The sequence below is a fragment of the Apteryx mantelli genome, chromosome 1 (genome assembly GCF_036417845.1).
Source record: "Apteryx mantelli isolate bAptMan1 chromosome 1, bAptMan1.hap1, whole genome shotgun sequence".
Lineage (NCBI taxonomy): Eukaryota > Metazoa > Chordata > Aves > Apterygiformes > Apterygidae > Apteryx > Apteryx mantelli.
This window is the reverse complement of record NC_089978.1, coordinates 217,840,692-217,863,666: the sequence shown is the minus strand read 5'-3', so window position 1 is coordinate 217,863,666 and position 22,975 is coordinate 217,840,692. Positions and strand designations below refer to the sequence as shown.

The following is a 22,975-nucleotide window of genomic DNA, read 5'->3' as shown; positions in this document are numbered from 1 at the left end:
TGTGGTCCTCTCCAATCTGCTGGCATAACCCCACAAGGCCAGTCTCCTAGACAGGATCTTTTTTTTTCCCTTAAGTTAGATTTATTGTTTTGGTGGTAGCCCCTGACCCAGCCCAGCTGAAGACCAGACAATGCTTTCGGCTGTGCTCTGGTGGAAGATAGAGAGCTGTCAGCTTAGGACACCTCTATGAAGCACCACTGTGCTGTAAGATGTAGCAAGTTGACACCATCTCTGCACCTACTGCTGATCAGAGAAGTTGAGGCCTGACTAGACACTGGAGGGTAAATTTCTCTTCACTGTGGTCTGAAAGTCATTAGCAAGTCTCATATGCAGATCTGCAAGACTAAAATGCTGAAGTGGTATCTTTTTTTTTCTTCCTTCTCTTGAATCTGCCAAACTACCACTTTTCACCATGCATGACTTCTGAGAATCAGGAATGTCTCTAGAGGAAAGTAGATTAATCCAGGGTCTTCATTTGGGTGGCTGATGATCATGTTGCAGTGCTGCTGGGAATGGATCATATTGCCTTTTTTTTCCTTCAGGTTTTACGATACCTCCAAGCAAGCAATAGGTGCCCTCTTCATCCACTTTGCCAATGTTTTTCTGTCTGATCTTACTGAAGAGGACCCTTGCTCTCTGTAAGTATGCAAGGTGCTTGCACTGATGCCCTGAATCTGTACAAGGGGGGACCAAACCTGTTGGAAAGTGTCATATACAGTAGAAACTGAAGCATTCAAAGTATTAGGTAGGGATAAATGGTGCTGAGCTTACTTTCAAGATCTGGGTTATCTTGTGGTATTTGCAGTCTCCTGGTCTGATGGAGATGGGGCAGGGTGACGGTGTCTTTCTGATCCTTAAAAGCACCTTGAAAGATACTGGCTCAATGCTGTGGTACCCAGTGCAATTGTGTGAGAAACCACTGCAATGGTTAAATATGCTGTTTGTTTGTGTGCCTGCCTCCAGTGTAAGGATTTTTTTTGGAACTTCGGTTGTATCTACCCACCTGCATTCACGTAGTCCTGGTTTGGGGTTTTCTAAGCTAGATATGTCTATGATCATAGTTGAAGTCACCTTTTCTTCCAGACCAGCTGCCTTGCAGCTACAAACTTAGTTACAGAATTAACTTTATCCTCATTTGAATAACTCCTTTGAGGCCTTAAAATGCTATTAAAATCTCCTGGCCCAACCTCCTTTGTATATATATTAAAGTGCTGCACCTTGATATGTTTCTTTAAACATCCACAAGGTTGTCTGGGACTAAATATAACATCTAAACTGATTCATCATGATTGTTTTTAAACAGACATTGTTTTAAAACAAAATAAAACCCTTTGAGCTTATACTTTGCCCTTCAGTTTTCCTTAGTGGATTTTTTGCATTTTCCTGTACTGTTTTGATTTGTAATTCTGAACCAAGCAGCTTAAAACTGTCCCTGGACTTTGAGGCTCTTGTGCTACGTGTCCTTCCCATGACAAACGACCAAGAGCCTTGTGTTTGTATTGGAGTACTCCAATTTCAGCAGCTGAATGCTTTAGTAAGCCAGTCTGAACCTTAGGTTATAGCAAATCTTAATGTCATCTTTTCAAAGTGGATATTAAAAGCAGATCATTATTTTCAGTGCCTTTATTCTTAGGCTTTGTCAAGTTCTGGAAAAGGAAATGTTCATTCCTGTAGTTGTGCTTGATAATTTCCTCATACTGTAAAAATCTGGCCAGATCTGGGAGAAAAAGACTCCAAAAACAGATGAATATTTTCTGGCTAGCTTTCTGAGTGGGAGATGCTTTCTCTGGAGTTTATTAAAACACTGTATTAAAGCCCTGTATCAGACACTGGACACTGCAGCCCCTAGAAGGTCCCTGCAGGTCTCCTGCCCTCTGGCACTCTTTCCAGTGGGGCTTAAACATCCAAAGCTGCAAGGCAAACTCATCAGGCCCAAATCACCTGGTGGGGATGGGACTTCAGTTCCTGGATCTGCAGCAGGGACTCTGAAATTGAGGCTTTTGGAGACCCTGGGATGCCTGCTGCTGAGCCGGGGCTTGACTCCTGTCCCAGAAACCATCTGCAACTTGGAGATGCTCTGAAAGGCAAGGCAGCCCTAAAGGCACTGCTCTTCAGAGACCTTTGGAGTTGCTCAGTAAATCAGCTGCCTTGTCTCTTCTGCTGCACAGTTTGCAAAGCAGCTGTAGTGCCCAACAAGCTAGTGCTTTTTTTTCTGGTAGGACATTCCCCAAAAGTTCAGTTCTGTTTCTCAAAAACTTTGCGTTTCATACAAATAGGAACAGAAGATGTCAACAGGTTACCTTCTTCTTGGGCTAGTCTTGCTTAAGAGTTACCCCCAAAAGTATTCAATACTGTATGAGCAAATGAATAAGGCCAGGGAGCTGGTGGAGCCTGCTCCCTTCTCTGAATAACACTCTTAAACTAAGAAATTGCTGCTGGTCTTGGACTTGCTCCATATCCCTACCAGTAAAAGAGAAAGGAGGAGAGCTTCGACTGGTAAGTGGAGACTTCAAGATTCTGGTTTTTTATGGTTTTTCCATATTGAAATAATAGGTCTGGTCTTGTTTTGTGTAAATTTAAGAACACAACTAAAACCTGAATTTAAGTTTTACAAGGTGGCTTTTTCTTCTGCTTTTAGCTATCTCATTAATTTCATCCTTGATGCCACGCTGGGGATGCTGCTGATCTGGCTTGGTGTGAATGTTGTCTCCTGGATTGTGCAGCATCAGAAGTACACGTACCTGGTCTTTGGAGAATATGGTAGGTGTCAAACATCTCTACTGCCGTCTTCCTTCTCACCTCCTGCTTGGGCACTGCTGCAAGCAGTTATCTTTCTTTTCTTCAAGGAGCTAGTCAAGTGTTGTAGTGATAGTGTGTTATTTGCAGCCTAGTGACATCCCAGCATTTATTTGTGCTTGCTGCCTGGCCAAGCGAACTTGGGCATAGCAATTTGGTGGAGGCAGGTTGAACATTTCTCTGGGAAAATAATGTATCCCTGGAGCATGTGTACAATAAGCTAAGGGGTCTTTTTTTTTTTTTTTAGGCCAGCCTCTTGGTTCAAGACATGCAGTTGCTGCTGCATTTGCTTTGGGGTATGGTGGGCATGAGTGGGATACAGCCTGGCTCCAGAATTGAGTTATCAAATGGCTTATTTTCCCAGTTGATGTTAAATAACAAGTTTAAGTACTCCTGAGCCTGGCAGCCTTTTGCTTCAATTCCTGTCTTAAGGGGGAAAAACAAGCTTCAAAAGCCTTTCTCAGACAGCTCCACTAGAGGGTAGCACTTCTCTTTAGAAAGAGGAGAGCCAGCTTCAAGGAGAACTGCTTCTCAGGGGATGGAGGAAAAGCAAATTAGCCTTTCTGCTATTTTACATTGTATCTAATTTAAAGACCAGTTCAATCTTTTACTTTAGATGCATCCATTCATACAAATAACTTTCACCTTTAAGACCTTAATCACCAAGCCTGTTTTCCCAAAGGTAGTCTTACACCCTTACATTTTTAGGATCTGGTTTACTAACTGAGCAGGTGAAACTCAGACCAGAATGGAATTAGCACGAAGACCCCACTGACTTGAGCTTTTAATCAGGCATGTAACCGATGTGAAGTGCTGCACCCAGGTAACTGGGTTTTGGCACTGGATGAAGAATGAGGTTGGTCTGTGAGACTGCAGGAGTAGCCACAGACTGGGAATGAGATGAGAAGAGATGAGCTGAAACAACAGGGGACCCGGGCAGGGCAGGCTCTGAACACCTCCATACAGACCTGAGTGGCTTTGAAGGCTGCCATGGTCTCCAGAATGGCTTCACCCAGAGGAAGTTCAACATTCTTACAGCTTGTATTTGATGGGAACTGCTCCTCCCCCTCCCCAACCCCTGCCCCCCCCCCAGTAGCTCTTTCTCAGAGTTGAGGATCCAGGAACAGAGCACTGAAGTCTTTCAGATGAGACAATAAAGGAATCCAGATATTCTTGGTTCAGGGACTGGTATTTTTCCATTTTGAGCAAGGAGGACTCTAAGTCCTGCCACAGCTTCAACTTCAAATGCCACGTCTGCAGTTGAACCAGACGCAAAGAAGTGTTAACATGTATTGACGGCTTTAACCTTGCACAGCAGTAATGAACTTCTGAGCTGTAGCTTTCCCCTCTTCAAAGTTGGCTTAGACTACAGAAACAGTTCACTTCTGAGGAAAACTTGTATTCATTAACAACAGAAAAAAATAAGTCTCTGCCCTTGAATAAGGGCTTAATTATCTCATCCACCCTGCTCTTGGTGCAAGTCTCTGGCCAAAGGATTGCAATGGAAAAGTTAGATAGGAGTCAAGTGGCATGTCCAAGAGCAATGCTGCCTCAGGGCTGGGGAAGCAGAACTCTGGTATCCTCATCTAGTTTGTTAGGCAACTTCCAAAACAGTTTGAAAGATGCTAGCAAACTTGGTATAGTCTGATACAGGCTCCAGAAATATTGATTCACTTCCTATGCTAATCACTGTACCAGACTTGCCCTTGATTTCTTCAAGTATCCAACAAATAAAAGCCCCCCTTGCAGAGGAGGAAGGGCAGAATATTAGGAAAAAACAAAACATGTTGTGTGTCACTGCTCCAACCGTCTGAGCAAGGAACAGTTTCATCTTTCTCTAGTATAGCCAATATTAATCTGCCTCTGCTTCTATGCCGCGTTTGGTTTGCCTGCCTCCAAGGCCCCATGCAATTCTTCCCTGAGTGACTGCAATAGCTGGATTAATAGAGAATCAAAGAGGAGGGAAGGGAAAGCATCTCAATCCATGCTACTTAAACAGAGGGCTAGAAGAGATACCTCTGGATCAGTCTTGAACCCTTCTAGTCCTTAGGAAGATTGTTTTGTGACATCTTTGAGCCAAGGCAGCCTCTCAGCAGAATGTCTGTTTAAGCAAGTTCCTAGTACTCTGCTTCCAAAAGGTGCTTGAGAGCCTTCTCTTCCTTATTGCAGATGCCTGTGTTTGCAGGGCTGTTAGACAAACCTGGCTAAGGTCCTTTGGGAAACCATATTGGAGAGTCATTTGGATTGAGTTGATCAGAAAACTAAATCCATGTTTAAGATTTCACACTAGTAAGAGGAACTAGTTACTTGACTGGTGCATCTGCAAAGTAGACTCCAGCCTGCAGAGGAAAAGTAATAACTCTTAAACAACCAGCTCTCCAGAAGTGACTATTCAAAGAAATCCATTATCTTCATGCTTCAAAAATGGAAGACATGTATGAAGTCAGCCACTTCTTGTGCCTAGAGTTTTAGCCAAAGATTGCTGCAGCCAGGAAAGACCTGTTTTTAGCCAGTGGAAAGTCAAAGACTTGTATTTGTGTTCCTCCATCTTTGCCCAACAGCTCTTGATTGCTTCTGTATTCAGCTTTGGAGTGCCTTTAAGGATAGAAAACAGCAGCCTTTTCTAATCTCTTCTGAGGGTGCTTGGCTCCTAAGATCAAAGATTGGAGACATTTAGTCTTCACCTTTGGTTTGAATTGGCTTTGGAGAATGATGGTTGCCTTATGTTTGAAGCACTAGCTGGGCCAACGGGCTCCATGAAAGCTCTTTGCATCATTGCTCTATCAGGATAGCAGCAGGCTGTGCCTGTAGGTGCTCTCCTTGTAGGTGACCTTCTACAGAAGCAGAGCTTAAGCTGGTCTTCAGCTGCAAGAACCTCAGGGAAACAGATGTGTGAGGTCTTGGAAATGCTGCTGGGCTTGTACAAACTGAGCAGAGTTCGGTATGGGCTGAAATCAGAGCTTGCAGACAACAGCCTGGTTCAACTTCATGCCCCGTATCCAAATTGCTCCAGCCCTCTTCTCTCTCCTGTCCCTGGCAATAGGCTTCTCCCTACAGGGGAAAGTCTCTTGTTGGCTGTGGTATCCTGCTTCAGAGGTAAGCAAATGTAGTGAATTCGCATTAAGAGATGTTCTGCAAAGTGTGAGCAAAATGCTGAAGAGAATCATTAAGGGAATGATAGGGAAAAGTGGGTGTTCTTGACTGAAAATGCCTCTCCAGTACCTGCCTGGATACTCACTTGTGTATAGGATTCTGTAGCTGTGGTCCCTGACTAATCTAAGCTTGATGCGTCCTGCTAGTTCACTGTCCGGAAATGGAAAGGCATGCTGGTTGGAGGCCTCTGAATTCTGTTTAGTGGCCTGTTGAACCCTGCTGGTCAAATTTAGTTATAAGAGTATGCTCTGTGCCAGCTGCTGAGTTTAACTGAGGACCTGTGTGGGCTGCTTTTGGCCCTGTTGTGATATTATACAAAATTTCCATAACAAATATTCCCACGTCCTGAAGCAGCTGAGGGAGCTGGCTGCTAATGCTCAAGGAAATACTACTGAAAATAGCTCTAACCTGAGGGGCTGTCTTGTCCTCAGCTCGCTTGACCTCTCTGCTGCCAGGACCAGGAGGAAAGAGTAAGGAAAGGGCTGAGGATCCTCCTCAGGTGGTTGAGTGCATGGTCAGGTCCCCTGCTCTGAGCAGGTGCAAAATCCTTGAACCCTTCTGGATCTCCCTGATAGGGGACAGTGGTGTTCACACTACTACAATAGAAATATCTCCAAGGATGGAAGACCTAGAGCAATGGCATAACACCACCAACTGTGGGGACCGATTCAGCTGTGTGCTCATCCTTAGTTCAGGTGCCAAATGTGCCAGAGGGTCTTGGATGTTGGCACAAATGACTGGGCACATCTGGCTGCACTGACACCAAACTGTCCTGCCTATAACTGGCACAATTGCTGGTCAGGTCTCAATCTCTGAAAATCCAGTCTTGCCTCAGTATACGCTTCTGTGAATTCACATGCTTTACTGCTGTTTCTTACCCTGCTCTGTATGTGGAAGTTAGCACTGATGATTAGACCTCCTTGTTTTAGGGGTACCATTTAAATAGCTCATCATCAAGATTTTCTGGTGACTTATTTCTACCCCCACCATGTCGCCCTGTGCCACTTTAAATGCTTTTAAATGCTTACTTTTCCTCAACCTCCCTGTGCCCTCTGCTCTGGCTGTGGGTAAATTCTTTCCTTACCTGCTCAGTGCATGAGTAATTCCTGAAAGGCGGTAAATCTGTCTGGCAGTAGCATGTGGGTTTTGCTGACAGCTTGGTACATTAGGCAGCTGGGATTAAAATTAATCCTGTTGTGTGGTAACAACTCAAATACCTCAAGCAGTGCTGCTTTTGCTGGCTTTGGGCTCTGCGAGCAGTTGGGCTCCCACACGCAAGTGGAATATGTGAGACGTGAATGTTTGTGTGCGAGGTTGCTGCAGACACTAGTGATCCTGGGTTTGCATTGAGGAGATGTTGCCAGTGGTGGGAAGAAAGGGGTGGTGAGTGCTGACAAGCCCAAATCTGGGACATGGCATTGAACTCGGGACAACATAGCTTGATTCAGAGCAGAGTGTAGAGAAAACCAAGCTGGGGGTGTGGATCCTGCTGAAGGAGAATGGACTAAATGCAGTGCTTGCATCCTTCAGGATAAAGGCTAAGGGATATATATGTTTCTATCATGGTGGGAGATAGCTATGAGAAGGGTTAAGCAAAGAGTGTTCATCAAGCTAAAAGGACAGCTTTTGTGGTAGAACTGGTATGTGGAACTGAAAGGTCCTAGGTTACCCTCCACTAGAACTGGGGGCAAGAAACTGCCCTTGCTTCAGGAAGTTGCTCAAAGAGTATGACATGTGGCTTCTCCAAGCAGATGATGTGTTGTAGAAGCCAAGAAGATCCTTTGGACCTGCTCCTCCCTCTTTTATGAGGAAAGTGAAGCTTTGGCCATAGCAAAGAAAAATCCATCTCTATTTGGTTTTGGCCTCCAGGGAGCAGATAATTTTTCTTAGCTGGCCATCTTGTATAGAGGAGGCAGCCTTGCAGGCACTCTCCTGGATTTATCTAATTGAAGTGCTTAATACAAGACATTCTTCCCTGTTCATGGAGCAGGGCACCTCTAGGCAGCATTTTGTCCATTTAAGATTTAGAGTTCTGTCTAAGGGTGCCTCTGGCCATCTTGGAGCTGTCGGAAGCCAGCACCTAAATGAGGTGCCAAGCTAGCTGAGATTAATATGAGTTTTCATGCCTCCCTTGCTAACTGCGGAAGAGGAGAAGATTTGGCTGTACTGTCTTTTGGCTTGTCCAGGGCCTGCACCAAAGGCTCCCTCTTCCCTGAAGAGATGCCAACAGACGACTGCTTGTATGCTATTGCCACTAGTCAGTGGCAAGTTGGATTTGGGTGACTGTCATTGAGGTGGAGCAATGGCCCTTGGATGATGTCAAATCCACCAAGGTAAGGAACAGCCAGCTGAGCTCCTCAGTGAAAAGGAAACAAGCCACAGTCTGTTTATAGCTCAAGTCATCCTTGTGGCCCCTTGGGCTATGCTGCTGTTCCATATTCCTCTGTCTAGAGTTATTTTGGTACTGAGCAGCCTCCTGTCCTTGGGGGCACAAGATGCAGTAAAAAATAACTGCAGAGAACCCTCTGATCTTCCTGCCAGAGGCTGGAAATAAAGCTCTGTTTAATTCTGTGCTCCAGAACAGATTTTTGTGCAGAAACATGTCTTCCCTTAGTCTGAAAATAAAGCTCAGAATGTAAGAAGAAAGGTTGTGAAATAGGAGCAACTCAGAGCTGCTTAAGGTGATAGAGCAGGTGGCCAAATCTGTCACCTAAATAGGTCTGTGGGTCTTTTCGCACTTCCTTCCACTGGACATGCAAAAGTGCTCATGTCCCTCTAATTGTGGAGAGAGTCACAGCATCATCTTTAAGTGATGCAGAAAGGACCAGAAGGAGAAATGTGAATATTTGGAGCTCTGTGCTGGGATGTCATGGGTCGTAAAGAACACGGGTCTTTCCTGTTTTGCAGTGCAGGTGTGCCACACCATTTCATGTGCCCATGCTTAGTGAAGCTAGCCTAACCAGACAAACATCTGATCTCAGGAAGAGTAGAGTTCTTAAACAGAAGGTCAAGGTGGGATTTTGCTGTTGCATAGGGATTTTTTTTTTTTCCTCTAGCAAACAGGCATTTTAAACTTCTTCAAACACCAGGAAAACCATGAAAAGCAGTCTGCTGGATTTCTTGCTAACTGAATGTGAGGGGAAGGTGGTTTGCATGAGGAACTATTAAGCTTGAAGACATGGAGAGGTCATGCCTAATTTGAGTTGGGACAAAGGATGTCTTTTCTAGGGTCTGTCTCAGCCCAGTTAGCCAATACCATACCAGACTGTAAAGACTCATTGAGTGTTTGGGCTGCCTAGTGCATAGTGTGCAAAACTCCAGAGCCATAGCCATTTGTGATAACGAATGGGTTCAAACTTGCTGCAGCTTCTTTTCAGGTGAGCTGAGGCTGCAGAGGGAAATATTCAGCAAGTGCTGTCAGGATCGCAGAGCCGATGAACTGACTTGCAAAGGGTGCTATGGCTATTAGTCCTGCCTCTCCGCAGGGGACAGAGCAAAGCAGCTGACAACACAGCGAGCAAAAGGGAAAGAGTTCAAATGCAGGAAGGAAACGAAGGATCCGTTTGTTTTCCTGTTTTGTTTGTACTCGGAGCTGTGACAGGCAATGCTAACTCATGAGTTCATAGGAGGACTGGTCAACCTTGCGGTTTGGGCAAAAAGCCCCAATACAATCCCCCTGTGCCAAAGACAGAGTGCAGCAGGGTAGGACTGTGTGACAGAGTCTGTCCGTACTTCAGGAGCAGTAATGCCCTCTGGGCCTCCCCAGTACCAGCCTTTTATTGCCAACCACCTAGTAACACTGCTCCAGTCTCCTTCGCAGACCACCCATTAAGCAGTTGCCTGCCAAGGAGCAGTGATGCATGTTTTCTAAAATCCCGTGTGCTTTGCTGGTGGCTGCCGGACGTAACCTTGCTGGCTGCCTTTTCCTTCCGCCCCTCTGCATGATTGCCTGCTGTTCTGGCTCTCTGCTGCTGTCCCCTTGGTTTGGCAGCCTCTCTGCACCCCTGGCCTCCTGCTCCTTTCCTCTTCCCTCCTCTGCTCCCTTGATGATCCTGGGCAAAGCGATTAAGGGCTGTGGTGCAAGGTGACCCTCCATCTCTTGGGGGTCTCTGGCATGGAGAGCTGGATGCCTCTGCTTCTCAGAGCTCTAGCTTTGACATAAGGCAAATGCTTTTGTATGTTGCTGATAAATTATAGAATAAGTATAAATGTGTGCTAACCTGCTCTGCCTTCCCAGGGAAGCAGATGCCTGAGAACTGGAGTTATTGACAGACCAGATCTTATTAAATCCTGGTGTGCACAGCTGGATTCTAGGGCTGGAGTCTTGCATAATGGTTCAGACCAACTTTTGCAAACCACTGCTCTCATCTTTCTTTGCAATGTTTCAGTAGTGCTGTGCTGAGAAAAGGGAGGCAGAGACCTTCCAGTCTGCTCAAATCTGACAACGGAGCCAAGCATTGGCCTCTCAAAGTATTCTCTTGCACAGATGTAGTCCCAAATTCTGGCCTCATTACCCTGGAAGCAAGTGTTGCCAGGGGTTATCTGTATGTTCAAGTAGTAAGAGGAAATGTTGCGTCTTTCTGAAGCCAGATACTGTAGCTCAGTTTTGCAGACCTGAGATATTCTGATGAGCCTGGGAAGATGATAACCAGCTGGCAGGGTGCTTACAGAAAGCTGAAGCAAGCACATGTAATAGATATGGTACCATTATCATTGTTAAGAATACAAATATGCTTTTAATTATTACTTGGTAAGTACCCCATTGGAAGCATTCATATTTAATTAGCATTGATTCTTTTTGAGCGAATTGCTCTAAAACCTGGGGCAATGGAGCCCCTGTCTCTTGCTCAGGCAATAAGTATCACATAACCAGCCATTCACTCCATCAGCAGAAAAAGATTAGTTCTGTATAGGATTGAAAGCTTATGCTGCTTGAGTTGAAACTGGTGCCTGGAAGTTTTCAGACTGGTACAGGATCCTGACTGGCCCTTCTGTAGAGGAGGGTCAGCCCAGCAGAGCTTTGCCTTGGGGATTGCTATGGGGTTTAGTTTTAATGCAAAAAGGATTAACAGTCTAACATTCTGGTGAAAATGGACCTGGAGGAGCCTAAAAAGCTCCTGTCTGCTGCAAGAAAAAAAAATGGTGGGGGGCAGCAGGGGGAAGGACTTGTCTTTGTGGACTTTTCTAGGTTTGTGGAGGTGAAGAGAAATGAAATCTCTAGCACCTCAGAAAAACAAGAAGCAAATCAAACTACTGATGCCCCAAAGCGACATATGCTTGTAAGGAATTGTTTGAGTCAGACATTGAGATTTCTGGGTTTTCTCCATGCGCAAAGGCTCTGGTGATCTCTGCTTTCAGGAGCCAGGGTACTTGCCTCCTTGTACAAGCTGTACTTCCTCTCCTTGAATCCCTGTATCTGTCCAGCTCAAAGCAGCTCGACGCCATGGGGGAAAATACCTGCAGTGCAGTTGAGGAAAGGAGAAGAAATAGCGAATTAAAGGTCTGTTCAGAATATAAATATCTCCCTGTCATCCCAAATGGTGCCTCATAACATTCAACCCAATCTTCTAATCAGTATCAGCAATGGCTCTTTCCCCAGACGCTTGTGATGCTGCTTCACTGGGCCTTGGAGAGCCCATGAGTGTCCAAACCCCTGGAAACAAGGTTAAATAACTGACAAATTCACTGTCTACAACTTACTCTTTCTGGGTGAGGGAGGCAAACTGAGCTGGACCAACAGTCTCTGGAGTCGAATGTCTGCTGGGCAGATAGTCAAGATCAAACTCTTACGAAGTGGCAATCTATAAAGCCAAGCTGTTTCCTTATCCCTTTGCCAGGTAGATTTTCTTCCCATAGAGTTTTATCTGCTCTATTGAGTAACAGCTTAAAAAGAGGAGGGGAGGGAAAAAAAGCCTAGGTTTAAAGATGGCTAGTAACAGTCCACTGAGATGACAAACAGAAATGAAAGCTCTCTAGTAAAAGGACTGGGAAATTGAAGGGGGGGAAGCTGCGAAGGGAGGTGAGGGTGGAAATGAACTGTCAAATGCAAAGGATGTTCCTTTAGTAGGCAAGTGCCAGGATCACTGAGTAAACACGAAGGATTTCAGGACCTCAAGCACAGCCTGAGCTGTGACTCTTGCCATTTAGAGGAGCAAACTGGTATGCCTTGTAGGACAGGCCTGTGCTCTAGCAAAGCGGTTGGCCTAGGAAGGGCAGGGTGCAGATGCCATATTGCAAGTCCACCAAGTTTTTGGTGGTTCTGCTCTTGATGGTTTTCAGAGGCAGGTTGGTGAAATGAAGAGCAGGGTAGGAGGTCAGGTATATCTTGCCTTTCTGTTCTTATTCCTTTTCATCAATCTGTAAAGATGCGAAATAATCTGTAACTAGTAAGGAATGCAAGTCTACTAAAGGAGCTTCATCAGTACAAGTCAGACTTACTTGGTGTGGATGGAGAGCAAACAGTGGATGACAGAAAAGGTTGCAGTAGTAGATCATATTTTTTTTACCGGAAAGCTTAGATCTAGGTATATTTTGGTCTTCAATGGAGTAATGGCCTAGCAGGGACCCCCAGCCTTTCCACCCCAGATGTATGCTCCTACAGCTATACATAGAGAATCTTTCCACTATTTCAAGTCTCTTTACTCTGAGTAGCTGTCTCACTGCAAAACTTGTAGGGTGGGAGTGTTTCTCCTGCCCCTCTGATCAGCCCAGATATCAAGCATGAGGCAATTTCTCTGCAAGGTTGTCTCCTTCTGACCTCTGTATCAGGCTTAATGTGCTGTTTTCCCAGGTGACCCACCACAAGCTGCTGCCTGGATTGGCCAGTGTATTCTGTATTTGCTGATAATGGTTTTTGAGAAGACTGTGATAAGCCTGGTCCTGCTTATCCCAGGCTGGACCAAGGTAAGCTCCCTAGCTCTATCTTTCTAGCCACAAGCACTGTGGCTTGCTTCTTATCAGCTTTGCCCTATTGATGGTCCCTGTCATCACAGGTCACCACCTTTAATCCTTGTGATTTGTGGACAGTTCTTTGATGGTTAGCAATTACTTAAGCTTGGGGAAATAGTTTTCATAACAGCTTGGCTTTTGGTACATTCTCCAGCTAATTAGACAAATTAGTGGATTAAGAATTTCTTTTTCCATCCTTGGAAAGATCAAATGATTTGGGCTGGCAGCTGAGTTCTCTTGGTCTGAGGCTTGTCTACGTATTTCCACTCTGCCAGAGAATTGCCTTGCTACTTTGTCAGGTTGCTTCATGTTGATTTTTCATGATTCCATGCCTAAACTAGGAGGACTCTTTTTCCCAAATTAACCTCTATCCATAGTAGTGTCCCATCCTTCCCCCCACACAGACACACACACCTTATAATGGTAGCTTGTGCAATGATAGTTGGTGTGTTGGTCGTGAGTTTCTCTAATAAAAATAATTCTATGGGTGTTGTAGCTGCATGGGTGGTAGCAGGTAGATCTCTTGGAGTTCACTGGTATAAAACCTGTTCTGGGAGTCACTGGAGGTCATTCCAGTGTTGGATGCATTTATACTTGGCGCCCCACAGGCTGTGATTTGGCAGAGTTATTTACTATAATCTGGAAGCATTTGCACACTCCTGTTCAGGGCTTGTCCTTCAAGCACAGTAGATTACAGTGCTCAGACTTGGAAAATGAACATGGATTTTTGCATGTAATGGTGTGTGTGAACGTGTTCAACAGCACACTGCAAGATCCAGAAACACTGCTGGCTTCCTTTCAGCACACCTCGTGTGTGGCTGGTGTCCGTATTTTGCAGCTAGGCTCCAAGAAACCAAGGAAAATCCCACCAGTTGTTGTCATGGATAATTAAACTGGAAGGCTAGCAATGCTTGTTTCTTCCTCTGTAGAAAATCAGATGCTTGGCAGCTGGACTAAAGGATAGCCCTTGTCATCTTTAACATCTGGGCTAGGAAAGGCTGCAGAGCCCCAACTAGGAGACTGCCAGTGTATGAAGGCAGCTAGTTTGCTACAAAGATCCTATAACAGAGTTGTTCAAATAACACTTTTAAATGCTGTTTCTTCTGCAGCTTCAGGAGATCCTCCTGAATTACATTCCAAACCCCCAGTTGGAGCTCGTGCTGGTGATGCTTATTGTGCCTTTCATTGTCAATGTAAGTGGTGCCTCTGCAAGTGCTAGACAGGGCGATTTGGAAATCGTAGTCCCCTTTTAAGGGGAGAGATGTGTATGCAGGTGGGAAGAGGGATGAAAGGGAGGTGAAGGTGTAACTCAAGAGGATCTTAAGGGCGAAAGTCCATCCTGTTCATGCCATGATCTATTAACAATGGATTCTTCTTGATCAAATTTTTTTTAAACACTGTTCTGTAGCTGAGGAAGGAAAAGCAATTTTTCATCCTTCTTTGTGGTACTTGCCAAGTGAAGAGTCCCTAGGAACAGAGTGCAGAGTCTGAGCGTCCCAAACATGCCTTACTCGGACTCCAGTCTTATTAAATAATAACTCTTCCTTTCTTTTATAGTATAGCCTTATATTATATAATAGTCTTTAACAAAGCTATTAAAGAATGACCAAAAACTCATAAGTGTTTTCAGCCCAAACTGAGGCTGGAGTCCCAGTAATTACCTGGCTGTCCTGGGCACATGTCACTCCAATAAAGGCCATGACAGCATTCAAACAGGTCTCCTTCGGCAAGTGTAGTGCCATGTACCTAGTAGGATTGCATCAGATTGGTCCTGTTCTGTATGGTTGTTATTGTAATGCAACATGGGTACAAAGTGCTGCTAAGACAGGAGACTTGGCCACATTGAAAGGTGTTGGGTGATTGTCAGGGTTCAGACCTTCTGCTGGATGTGGTCTTTGGCCAGTTGCAGAGCTTAAAGCTGCAATTTTACCTTGACTTAAAAACTTGGATTTTTTTCCTGGCAAAAACTTGGCCTACCAATGGTCTTTTTAACTGGGTTTCCAGCAAATATAGAATTAATAGAATTTACATTGGAAGGGACCTGAGGAATTTGCCCAGTCCAACTCTCCTGCACACACTTGACAGTTTGCTCAAGGCTGGAGACTTGGAGAAGCCAAGAGGAGAAGAAATAGTTGAAGTGCATACTGTATTGTATTTTGATCTCTGCAGTCTATTCATGTAACTTTCCCCCCCACAAGGCCATAATGTTCTGGGTTGTGGACAGCTTGATCATGAGGAAATACAAGCAGAAGGATACCCTGGACATCAATGGATCCATAGAAACCCCTCGGGCTAGGAGAACTGAGGAATCTCAGGTAAGGCCAAAGATGTCCTGCACATGAGCCCAGACTACAAACCTGTGGTTTGGCTTTTATGCTTTGCCTATATATCCTTACCAAAACTGTGCAACATACCATCGTGATGACCTAGATGCAGAGTGATGCTTCAGAAATGAGTGATGACCCTGTTAAGACAGAATAACTTCTCATGTTTGCAACTGAGGTCAACAGAGGAATATTTACTGGAAGAATCTGACCCTCTCTAACAGGGAGCAGTATCATGGCCTACACAGTGTTGCTGGAATATTGCCCTAAATGAGCTAGCTTTGCACAAACCTGTGTGGGCTTTTTTGAGTGACAGGCTGAAGCTGGTGGGTACCTCAGCACTGTCACTCAATTTTGCCGTTGTTAATTGTACTAATGTTGGCAAGAAGACTGCTTTCCTCATAGGGAGTGGTGGCTTTTTTTTTTTTTGGACTACGGAAAGTCCAGATGGGAGTCCTATATTGTCAGTGTTTTTACGGGGCCATTATCTGGCTGAGAAGTTTAACTGTAGGAATCGTATTTTGTATAGTTTGAGCTTGATACTTAAAGGCTTGGGGGGAAAAATAATCCATTACTAGCAGGCTTTGTTCTCCTTGTTAAGAATGCACAGTTCACCAGGCAGGTAGGCTCTACGCTTCAGATTGCCCCTTTTGGGTTAGAGCCACAGCTGAAATAGCTGGACCAAGTTTCCTTCCTTCCTTTGACTCCCAGGCTTGGTTTCAGTGCTCCATGCATGACTTATGATATCCTGCAGTTCACTGGCAAGATCTGCTAAGATAAAAACTGATTCTGGCAGTTGTCGGCTGGCTTCTGAAGTAGTTTCTGCTGAGGAATTTAAGCTGAACAGGAATAGCTTTTGCTTTGGGGGTGTGTGTGTGTGTGTTTTAGGGTTTTTTTCCGAGAACATGTCCTGTACTCTCGTGAAGCTGACTGTTCAAAGCCAGAGCATATCTGTTAAAGAGTAACTCTCGTCTTGTGCTTGCTTATGCACCAAATAGTAGCTTTAACTGCATATTTGACAATCTAAGAACAATGGCTTAAACTGCTCAAAGGTGTAGTGGGGAAGCAGCCACTACTGATGGGGATGTGGTATTAGAAGAATCCTTCCTCTCAGAGTGGGGACAGGCAGATGTGAACAGCTGGTGAGACATGTGAGTCATATCCCAGCCTGGCCTCCAAATAAACAGTTGTAGCTTGGCGAGGTTACTAGAGACATCTGAACAGTGTGTCCCAGGGAATTTCCTGAGCTGTGTGTGTGGCGGGGGCATCCTTGAAGTCTTCATTGATTTGGGGATGAAAGGGAGGCGAGGCCCGAGTGAAGGGTACCAATGTATATCTTCATAGTTGTGCATCTACATGAGCAGCTTGAGGACTCATATCTAGGATATGATGGCAGCTTGACTCCTCCCTGTTCATGGCCCAGTCCTGATTTCTTGCTGGTGATTGATATTCAGGAGTGATACTTGCTTGGATGTGTCTGATTAGACATTTGCTCAAAATGTAAAGCTGGTGGTGAAGATCTGCTTTACTGACTGGATATATATGTGTGTTCTTGCAGGTCTGAGATCATCTTAACATTATACCAGCTCAGAAGCAAGGGTAAGGAGATGTCCTCTCTAGTTGAGGCTCCAACCCCTTTCTAGCCTTTTAACCTAAACTTGAAGCATCTAATCTCATAAATGGTAATGTAAACCTTCAGACCTCTGCTGCTGTGGATACACAGATGGTGTCTCAGTCATCAATCTGCCGTAGAAACAGAGATGGCCTTCTGCCTTGGCCCACTGAAGGGGGTTAACTTTTCATGGCCTCTATCCCAGTTTTGGATATTCTAAGGGCAAGACACCTGCTGTTCTCTAGAAGTTGAAAGAGTTAAAACAGTCTTGTATAGGAACTTTCTCTAATGGCTGTTCTCAAGTAGCTGAGCCTAAGCAGGTTCTTTCAAGCGATGGAAATGGGACTCCCACAGACTAACTCCTGCTGTCAAAGGCTTTTCCAGCCTTTCAAGTACTTGACTCTTTTCCTCAGACAAAGTTTTGCCGAGGCCTTCAACATGCAGGTCATCCGTCCATCACTGGAGTGGCACTACGTGGGGAACTGGAGCTGTCTGCTGGGACTGCCTCCTTCCTGCTCTGGCATGTACAGTGCTGCACCAAAGGCACAGGAACAAAGAGTTTGGGCCAGAGAAGGAAGCTAATGAAGAAATACAGAAGTGCCTGCTTCTCGGATACCTCATTTTCCATCTCTGCTTCTTGGCATTGGGCCTTGGGGTAGCCATAGGCAGCTGCTGCTTCCTAAATTGCCATTTTAGGCTAGGAGTTAAAAATCATGTTGTCTGGCTGAGCCCCAGAGCCAGATTGGCTGGAATCTAGGCTCAAAACCAAAAAATGAGTTTGCTGGGCTATTTGCTGCTAATAACTTGTTAAAACGGGAGGATTTCCTCCCTCCTTCCCTCCCTCCTGCCCTGCTAGAGGGGGAGGGAGGAGGGCAGCTGAGAAGTGTCTGTACGTAGCGGAGCTGGCTGAGGCTAATGTGTCCAGCAGTTTATCAGGGTTCATCAGGACTGTCTAGCAGCAGGCGCCAACAGCTCTCCATCACACTGCCTACTTGAATTTCAGCCCTTTGCCTATCTCACCAATAAAGGGTGTCATTATTTTCACTTGCACTAGCAGTTTGCCTTAGGATAAGGAGCAGGGGGAGAGGAAGGGGAATGGGAAGTGGGGACTGCAGTTAACCTGTTGAAGACCTGCCCTTGGGTCCTGCTGCTGGAGTTGCTCACTGACTCCACACCTGTGGCATAGACCAAAGAATTCCCTATCTCTCATGGGTTTTAAGGCTCTTCTGTTGAGCCAAGGATGCAAAACTGGGCTCTTGTTTAGAATGCTGCACTTTTTTTTTTTAAATACTGAAATTCTGAGTGGGGCAAACTCACCCTTGTTGCTGGAGGAATTTCACCCTTCCTTACAGGCAAGTCTTAACTTTTTGTTGTCTCAGACTTGTGCTGTGGTTTTGGTAAATGTTCAGTCTTTTGCCCTCCTGTGGGATGGGGAAGAGATTACTGAGGAGTGCCAATCTGAGCCCAGTGCTGTTTGACCTGGAGTAATGTATTGATCTTCATGGCCCTTATTTTCTGGCAAGCATCCTGGCCTCGGTCTGAGTCTCTCTTCTCTCTTGCTCTTGCAAGTGTGGATAAACTTTAGGTCTTATCAATGGTTTCTTTGTTTTTTACACTTGGAAAACAAGTCAGATTTTTTTTTAATGTTTCATTTGATCTCTTTGGACTGGTTTCATTTTGTTTTTTTCCAGGGAGGTGGGTGAGCTGCTGCTGCTCCCTGCCCCAACCTTCCTTTTTAAGATTGACTTTTTCAGAAACTATCATTATGGCAAAACTTAGTCTAATAACAGTGGTACTTCAAAGAATCATTAGGATGAAGCTAGAAGCTAATTTGGAGTTGGGAGGAAAGTTATGTGGGGACTTGCCCTTGGTCAGCATTGGGAGTTCAGTGTCTATCCTAATTTCTTGCATAGGAACCATGTTGACTTGGCAAATCACTAAAGATACTGCTGAATGCTGATACCCCTACTGCTTGCTTTAATTATCAAACACTATTCTAAGAGCTAGTTTGATTCATTTGTGATTTAGCTGAGTTCATTTTTAAATGGCTCAATTTTAGGGTGAACTCGGATGTGTGGTCCTTAGCAGGAAGCTAAATAGAGATTGTAGAGGCTCTTCTCAAAGGTGACTGTCCCACTGACTGCTCTGGGAGCATGTCTAAGCTGAGAAGTAGGTGGGTGGCATGGCTCCTGCCTGTGCTCCGGGCAGGTGACGTTGTTGGCAAACAGCTTTCCACAGCTGCTGGGGGGGAAAGGGCATCTGAGCTTCTTTTCTCTATCACCTATGCTGCAGTTTTCCTTTCCATGCAATCTTTCTCTGCCCCAGATTTCTTGACTACCTGATGAGTCTGTCTGGGGAAGGAGCAGTAAATCAGTGTGCAGCCTCTTCTCCAAGACTGGAGGGGCTGGCAGAGCATGTGGGCAGCCCTGTTTCTGTAGCGTGACCCCCTGATCTGTTTTGCAAGCTGCTGGCCTCCTGGCTTGGAGAGGAATGCATGAAGTATTTGATGACTGCTGACTTGCTGAGTGAGACAGTAGCATATTGTCCTGTGACTGGGAAACCATGGTCCGTTCCCTGCTGTGCCGCTGACCTGCTGTGCTCCTGACCTGGATACATCTGCAGGGGAAGCCTCTTGTCCAAGTTACCCTGACAATGCTCAAGCTAGGGTTTTGCTAGAAAACCAGCACTTGGCGTGGTGGGCTCTGGTCAGGGCTTGTGCCACACTGCCACAGCAAAGCTCATGGGAGTAGCTGACTTGGTGACTGGCAGCTGGATGACCACCAGACCATCTCTGGGTGCAAGCATCCCCCCAGTAAAGCCCTATTTACATGTCCTTGCTGCTTCTAAACTCACCTGCATATCTGAGGGTACATCCCGTGGCTGTTGTAATGATGAGGTGCCTTCTCATGAATTTCCCCATGGAACTGTGGAAAGGTCCCTGGAGGACTGTCAGCTCAAGTGACTTCATGTGAGCTGTATGGCAGGCAGGCACCAGCCTGAACGGGTCTGGATGTACGATGCTCTGTGCCTGCTCAGTCAGCTGTGTGTGGCTGTAAGAGGATTGACTCTGAAGCTGAAACTCGCCTTAACTACCAGATCACTAGGCCCTAAAGCTAGCCTCTTCCAGCCTCTTGGTGTCAGAGTCCAGTGATTTAGTGTTGTGTGAGTAATTACTTGCCTGTTTTCTTGGGTTCAATGGCATCACAATATTTATGTGATAAACAGAGGAAGTATTCACTTGGAAGAGATGGAAACCTTCCAGTGTGTATCTTTAAAAATTCCTTGAGACCAATAGGGAAAAAAAAAACAAAATTGAGAGCTTCAATCTGGTCTACTGCTCCCCTTTGAATGTCTTATGTGCTGCTGTGAAGATGATAAAATCAGAGGGGCTGGAGTGTGTGCAAGGATGGGGACGAAAACTTCCCCTATGGCTCTTCTCCTTTGAAGCCATTGATTCATGCAGTTTGTTTTTCCTATTTAGTTTTTTTTGTTGCTGTGGTTACTAGCCCTGGAGTGCTGCCTAAATGGTAACAAATGAAAGGCATGTTTCTTTATAACCATGCCCTGAGATAGCTACTGATAAGACCAATTCCCCATGCCCTGGATCTTGCCCTGGAGAGCACTGGGCTCTGGGACTAGCCAAGCTCCACGTGTTACACCTCTTGGCTGAAAACACGTGTGTTCCCTGGCCTCACGCCTCTAAGCCAGAGCACTGCAGTGGCTGTTGCGTGCTATGGCTTGGGCAGAGGCATGCTCCATGGGCAGCCCATCAGTGTGAGCCAGGAGGCCATTCAGCCATTGAAGCCCAGCAGGGCCAGCTGGGCTGGCACGCAGATGGGTGCCAAGCTGCATTTGTGTGGGGGTTTTGTGATATTTGGCATTTGTTCCCACATCAGCTCTGAATTAATGATGCTATTTGGGTTCTGGGAAGGGGAAGTGGAGGGAGGTGGGGAAACAGCTGTCAGAGTTGCTCTTCTGGAGAAATAAGACTGAAGCCTCTTGAACGTGCAGTGTCACACTTGTGCCCTGTGTAGGGTTGAGTGGTCAGGTGCCAAGGGCCTGGCCAAGCTTCTGATGTGGGAAACTAGCATTGACCAGAAATCCTGCAACTTCACCAGGTTCCTGAGTACTGCCAGGCATGACTCAAGCTGTAGCACAAAAGCATGCTGCATTTTAGCAATGCTTAGAGCTAATTGCTGTCAAGGCTAAAGACAATTGGGCTTCTCTTGCCTCAAGTTAGGTTTATGTGGTAAGAAGAAGGGATAGCATGGGGTTCACTAAACGGTCTGTCAAAGCTGTAAGTATTTTCCATGCAAACCACTCATCCATCCAGCCTGCTGGCTGGCATTGGATTTCCACTCTTCTGCAGTCAAAGTAGCTGTAGCCCAAGTAAAATCAAGGCTTCATCCCTTTCAGGTGATGTGGCTGGAGGATGCCCCACACATGGGGCATCCTGTCTGCATTGTGCAAACTCTCCAGGCCAGTGGCAGTCACTTAGCTCAAAACAGCCTGTTAATAGCTTCAGGTCTGAAGTTAGCAGCTGAGAGTGTAGGTGTCACTAGAGGCAATGGGCAGCCTCTGATTGTGCAGCAAAGCTGAGGGCTTTCTTATCTGGTGTGGAAACGGTGAGAGGTGTCAGAGCTCTTTGATTCCCGCAGTTTGGGCTGAGCCAGGAGCTGCTATGTAAGACAGAAATAAGATGCTGCCAGGCTAGTACAGCACCCCTGAGCTTGCTGGCCTTGGATGAATCTAACCTTGTAGCTTTGGTCCTACCCATGGTGGGGGTTTTTTGGCTTCCCTGGCAGAGCTGTGGAGGTAGCAAGCAGCTGAGGGCCTGGGACAATGTCTCCATTTGGTACAGCTTTTTGCAAAATATATGGCCTAGCTGTTGCACACCTTCACTGAGGCTGCAGCCAGGCCTGAACATGCATGTCTGGGCATGAGTCCTGCCCCTCGGTGAATAGTCTTCCTCTTCCTGCCCTGCTCTTGAGGGGATTTGGGACACCAGAGCGTCATCATGTTTGCACCCAGATCTGCCTAGCTGTCACTGGAGAGGAGCCCAAGGAGATGGACAAGCTGATCTTGAGACCTCTTCCTCTGCCAGGGAGACTTGCATCTGGCAGCTGACCTCTGTATTGGTGCCCAACCCCTTCAGTCAGCCACTGTTAGGGGATTTTACCTACAGTACCTCCTATTAGAAGAGCTGAGGAAGCATCAGCTATGTCTGACAAAGAACTTTCAATCAGCATCTGTTTGTTCTCCTCTGTAGGTGTTGCTCTCACCAGATGTGGATTTTGATCACTCTGAAAGCGACCAGGATATTTCAGGACTCCAGGGAACAAGCCAGAAGATGAAGCAGCCCAGCTATCAGGTGGTCATCTGACAACACCAAGACAAGGGTGGAAGGAAGGGAAGCAGCACTGCAGTCCTTGAGCTGGCCTCAGAAGGACAGGGTGGGAAATGCTAGTTGATCCCCATGGATCAGTGGAGATCCTTTTTTGCCTGCCTCGTCTAGACCTATCCTTCTGCAGTTGTCTCTTTTGGTGTCTGTGCATCCTGTACAGGCTCGGCAGCTGGCAGTATCTGCTTTACCAGTCTGTCCCTAACCTGGACACACGCAGGCACGTTTTGGTTAGGGTTATGGAAATGTACTTCCTCTGGCTGGCCAGCTGGGTGTAACTTTGTCAGGGCTAAGACTGAAATCAAAAGGCTAAATCTGCCTTTTTTATTAGAGAGAAAAAAAAATCTATCCTGTACTAATTGAACTGTGACACTTTTACATGCACAGATGGTCAAAATAACTGGTTTGCTAATATGTATTTAAAGGTCTTGAATTGGGAAGATTGACTTTGAATCTGATGCTTTTTACTGTTTTATAAGGAATGTAATAAATGTTTGACCTAAAACTGCTTCATATTTGAAATGCCTTCAATATGCTTAATGTTTTGCAAGAGCTGAACTCTGCAAAGGAGAGGAAGGGAATTTTAAATCTCTCCTAGCCAGTGCTTTGCAAGGCAAGTTGTCTTTCAGCAGAGGGCCTATCCTAGAAAACGTATGGAAGAGCTGAGCGAGTGCTCATTTCTGTAGACTGGTTGTATCAGCTAGGGTCGTGGTGAAGTAGGAACTTCTGCTGACGCTTCTG

General features: G+C 45.7%; 1 protein-coding gene across 1 annotated transcript in view; it reads left to right on the top strand.

The window, feature by feature from the left end:
• LOC106482103 (store-operated calcium entry regulator STIMATE-like) overlaps positions 1 to 22,732 on the top strand; it is a 37,938-nt gene extending 15,206 nt beyond the window's left edge. Inside the window, exons 3-8 of the mRNA XM_067317443.1 lie at positions 543 to 638; positions 2,639 to 2,760; positions 12,740 to 12,852; positions 14,007 to 14,090; positions 15,096 to 15,212; positions 22,103 to 22,732. Coding sequence (XP_067173544.1) covers positions 543 to 638; positions 2,639 to 2,760; positions 12,740 to 12,852; positions 14,007 to 14,090; positions 15,096 to 15,212; positions 22,103 to 22,216 — 646 coding nt within the window. The 3' untranslated portion in view covers positions 22,217 to 22,732. The remainder of the gene's footprint in view (positions 1 to 542; positions 639 to 2,638; positions 2,761 to 12,739; positions 12,853 to 14,006; positions 14,091 to 15,095; positions 15,213 to 22,102) is intronic.
• Positions 22,733 to 22,975: the final 243 nt, after the last annotated feature.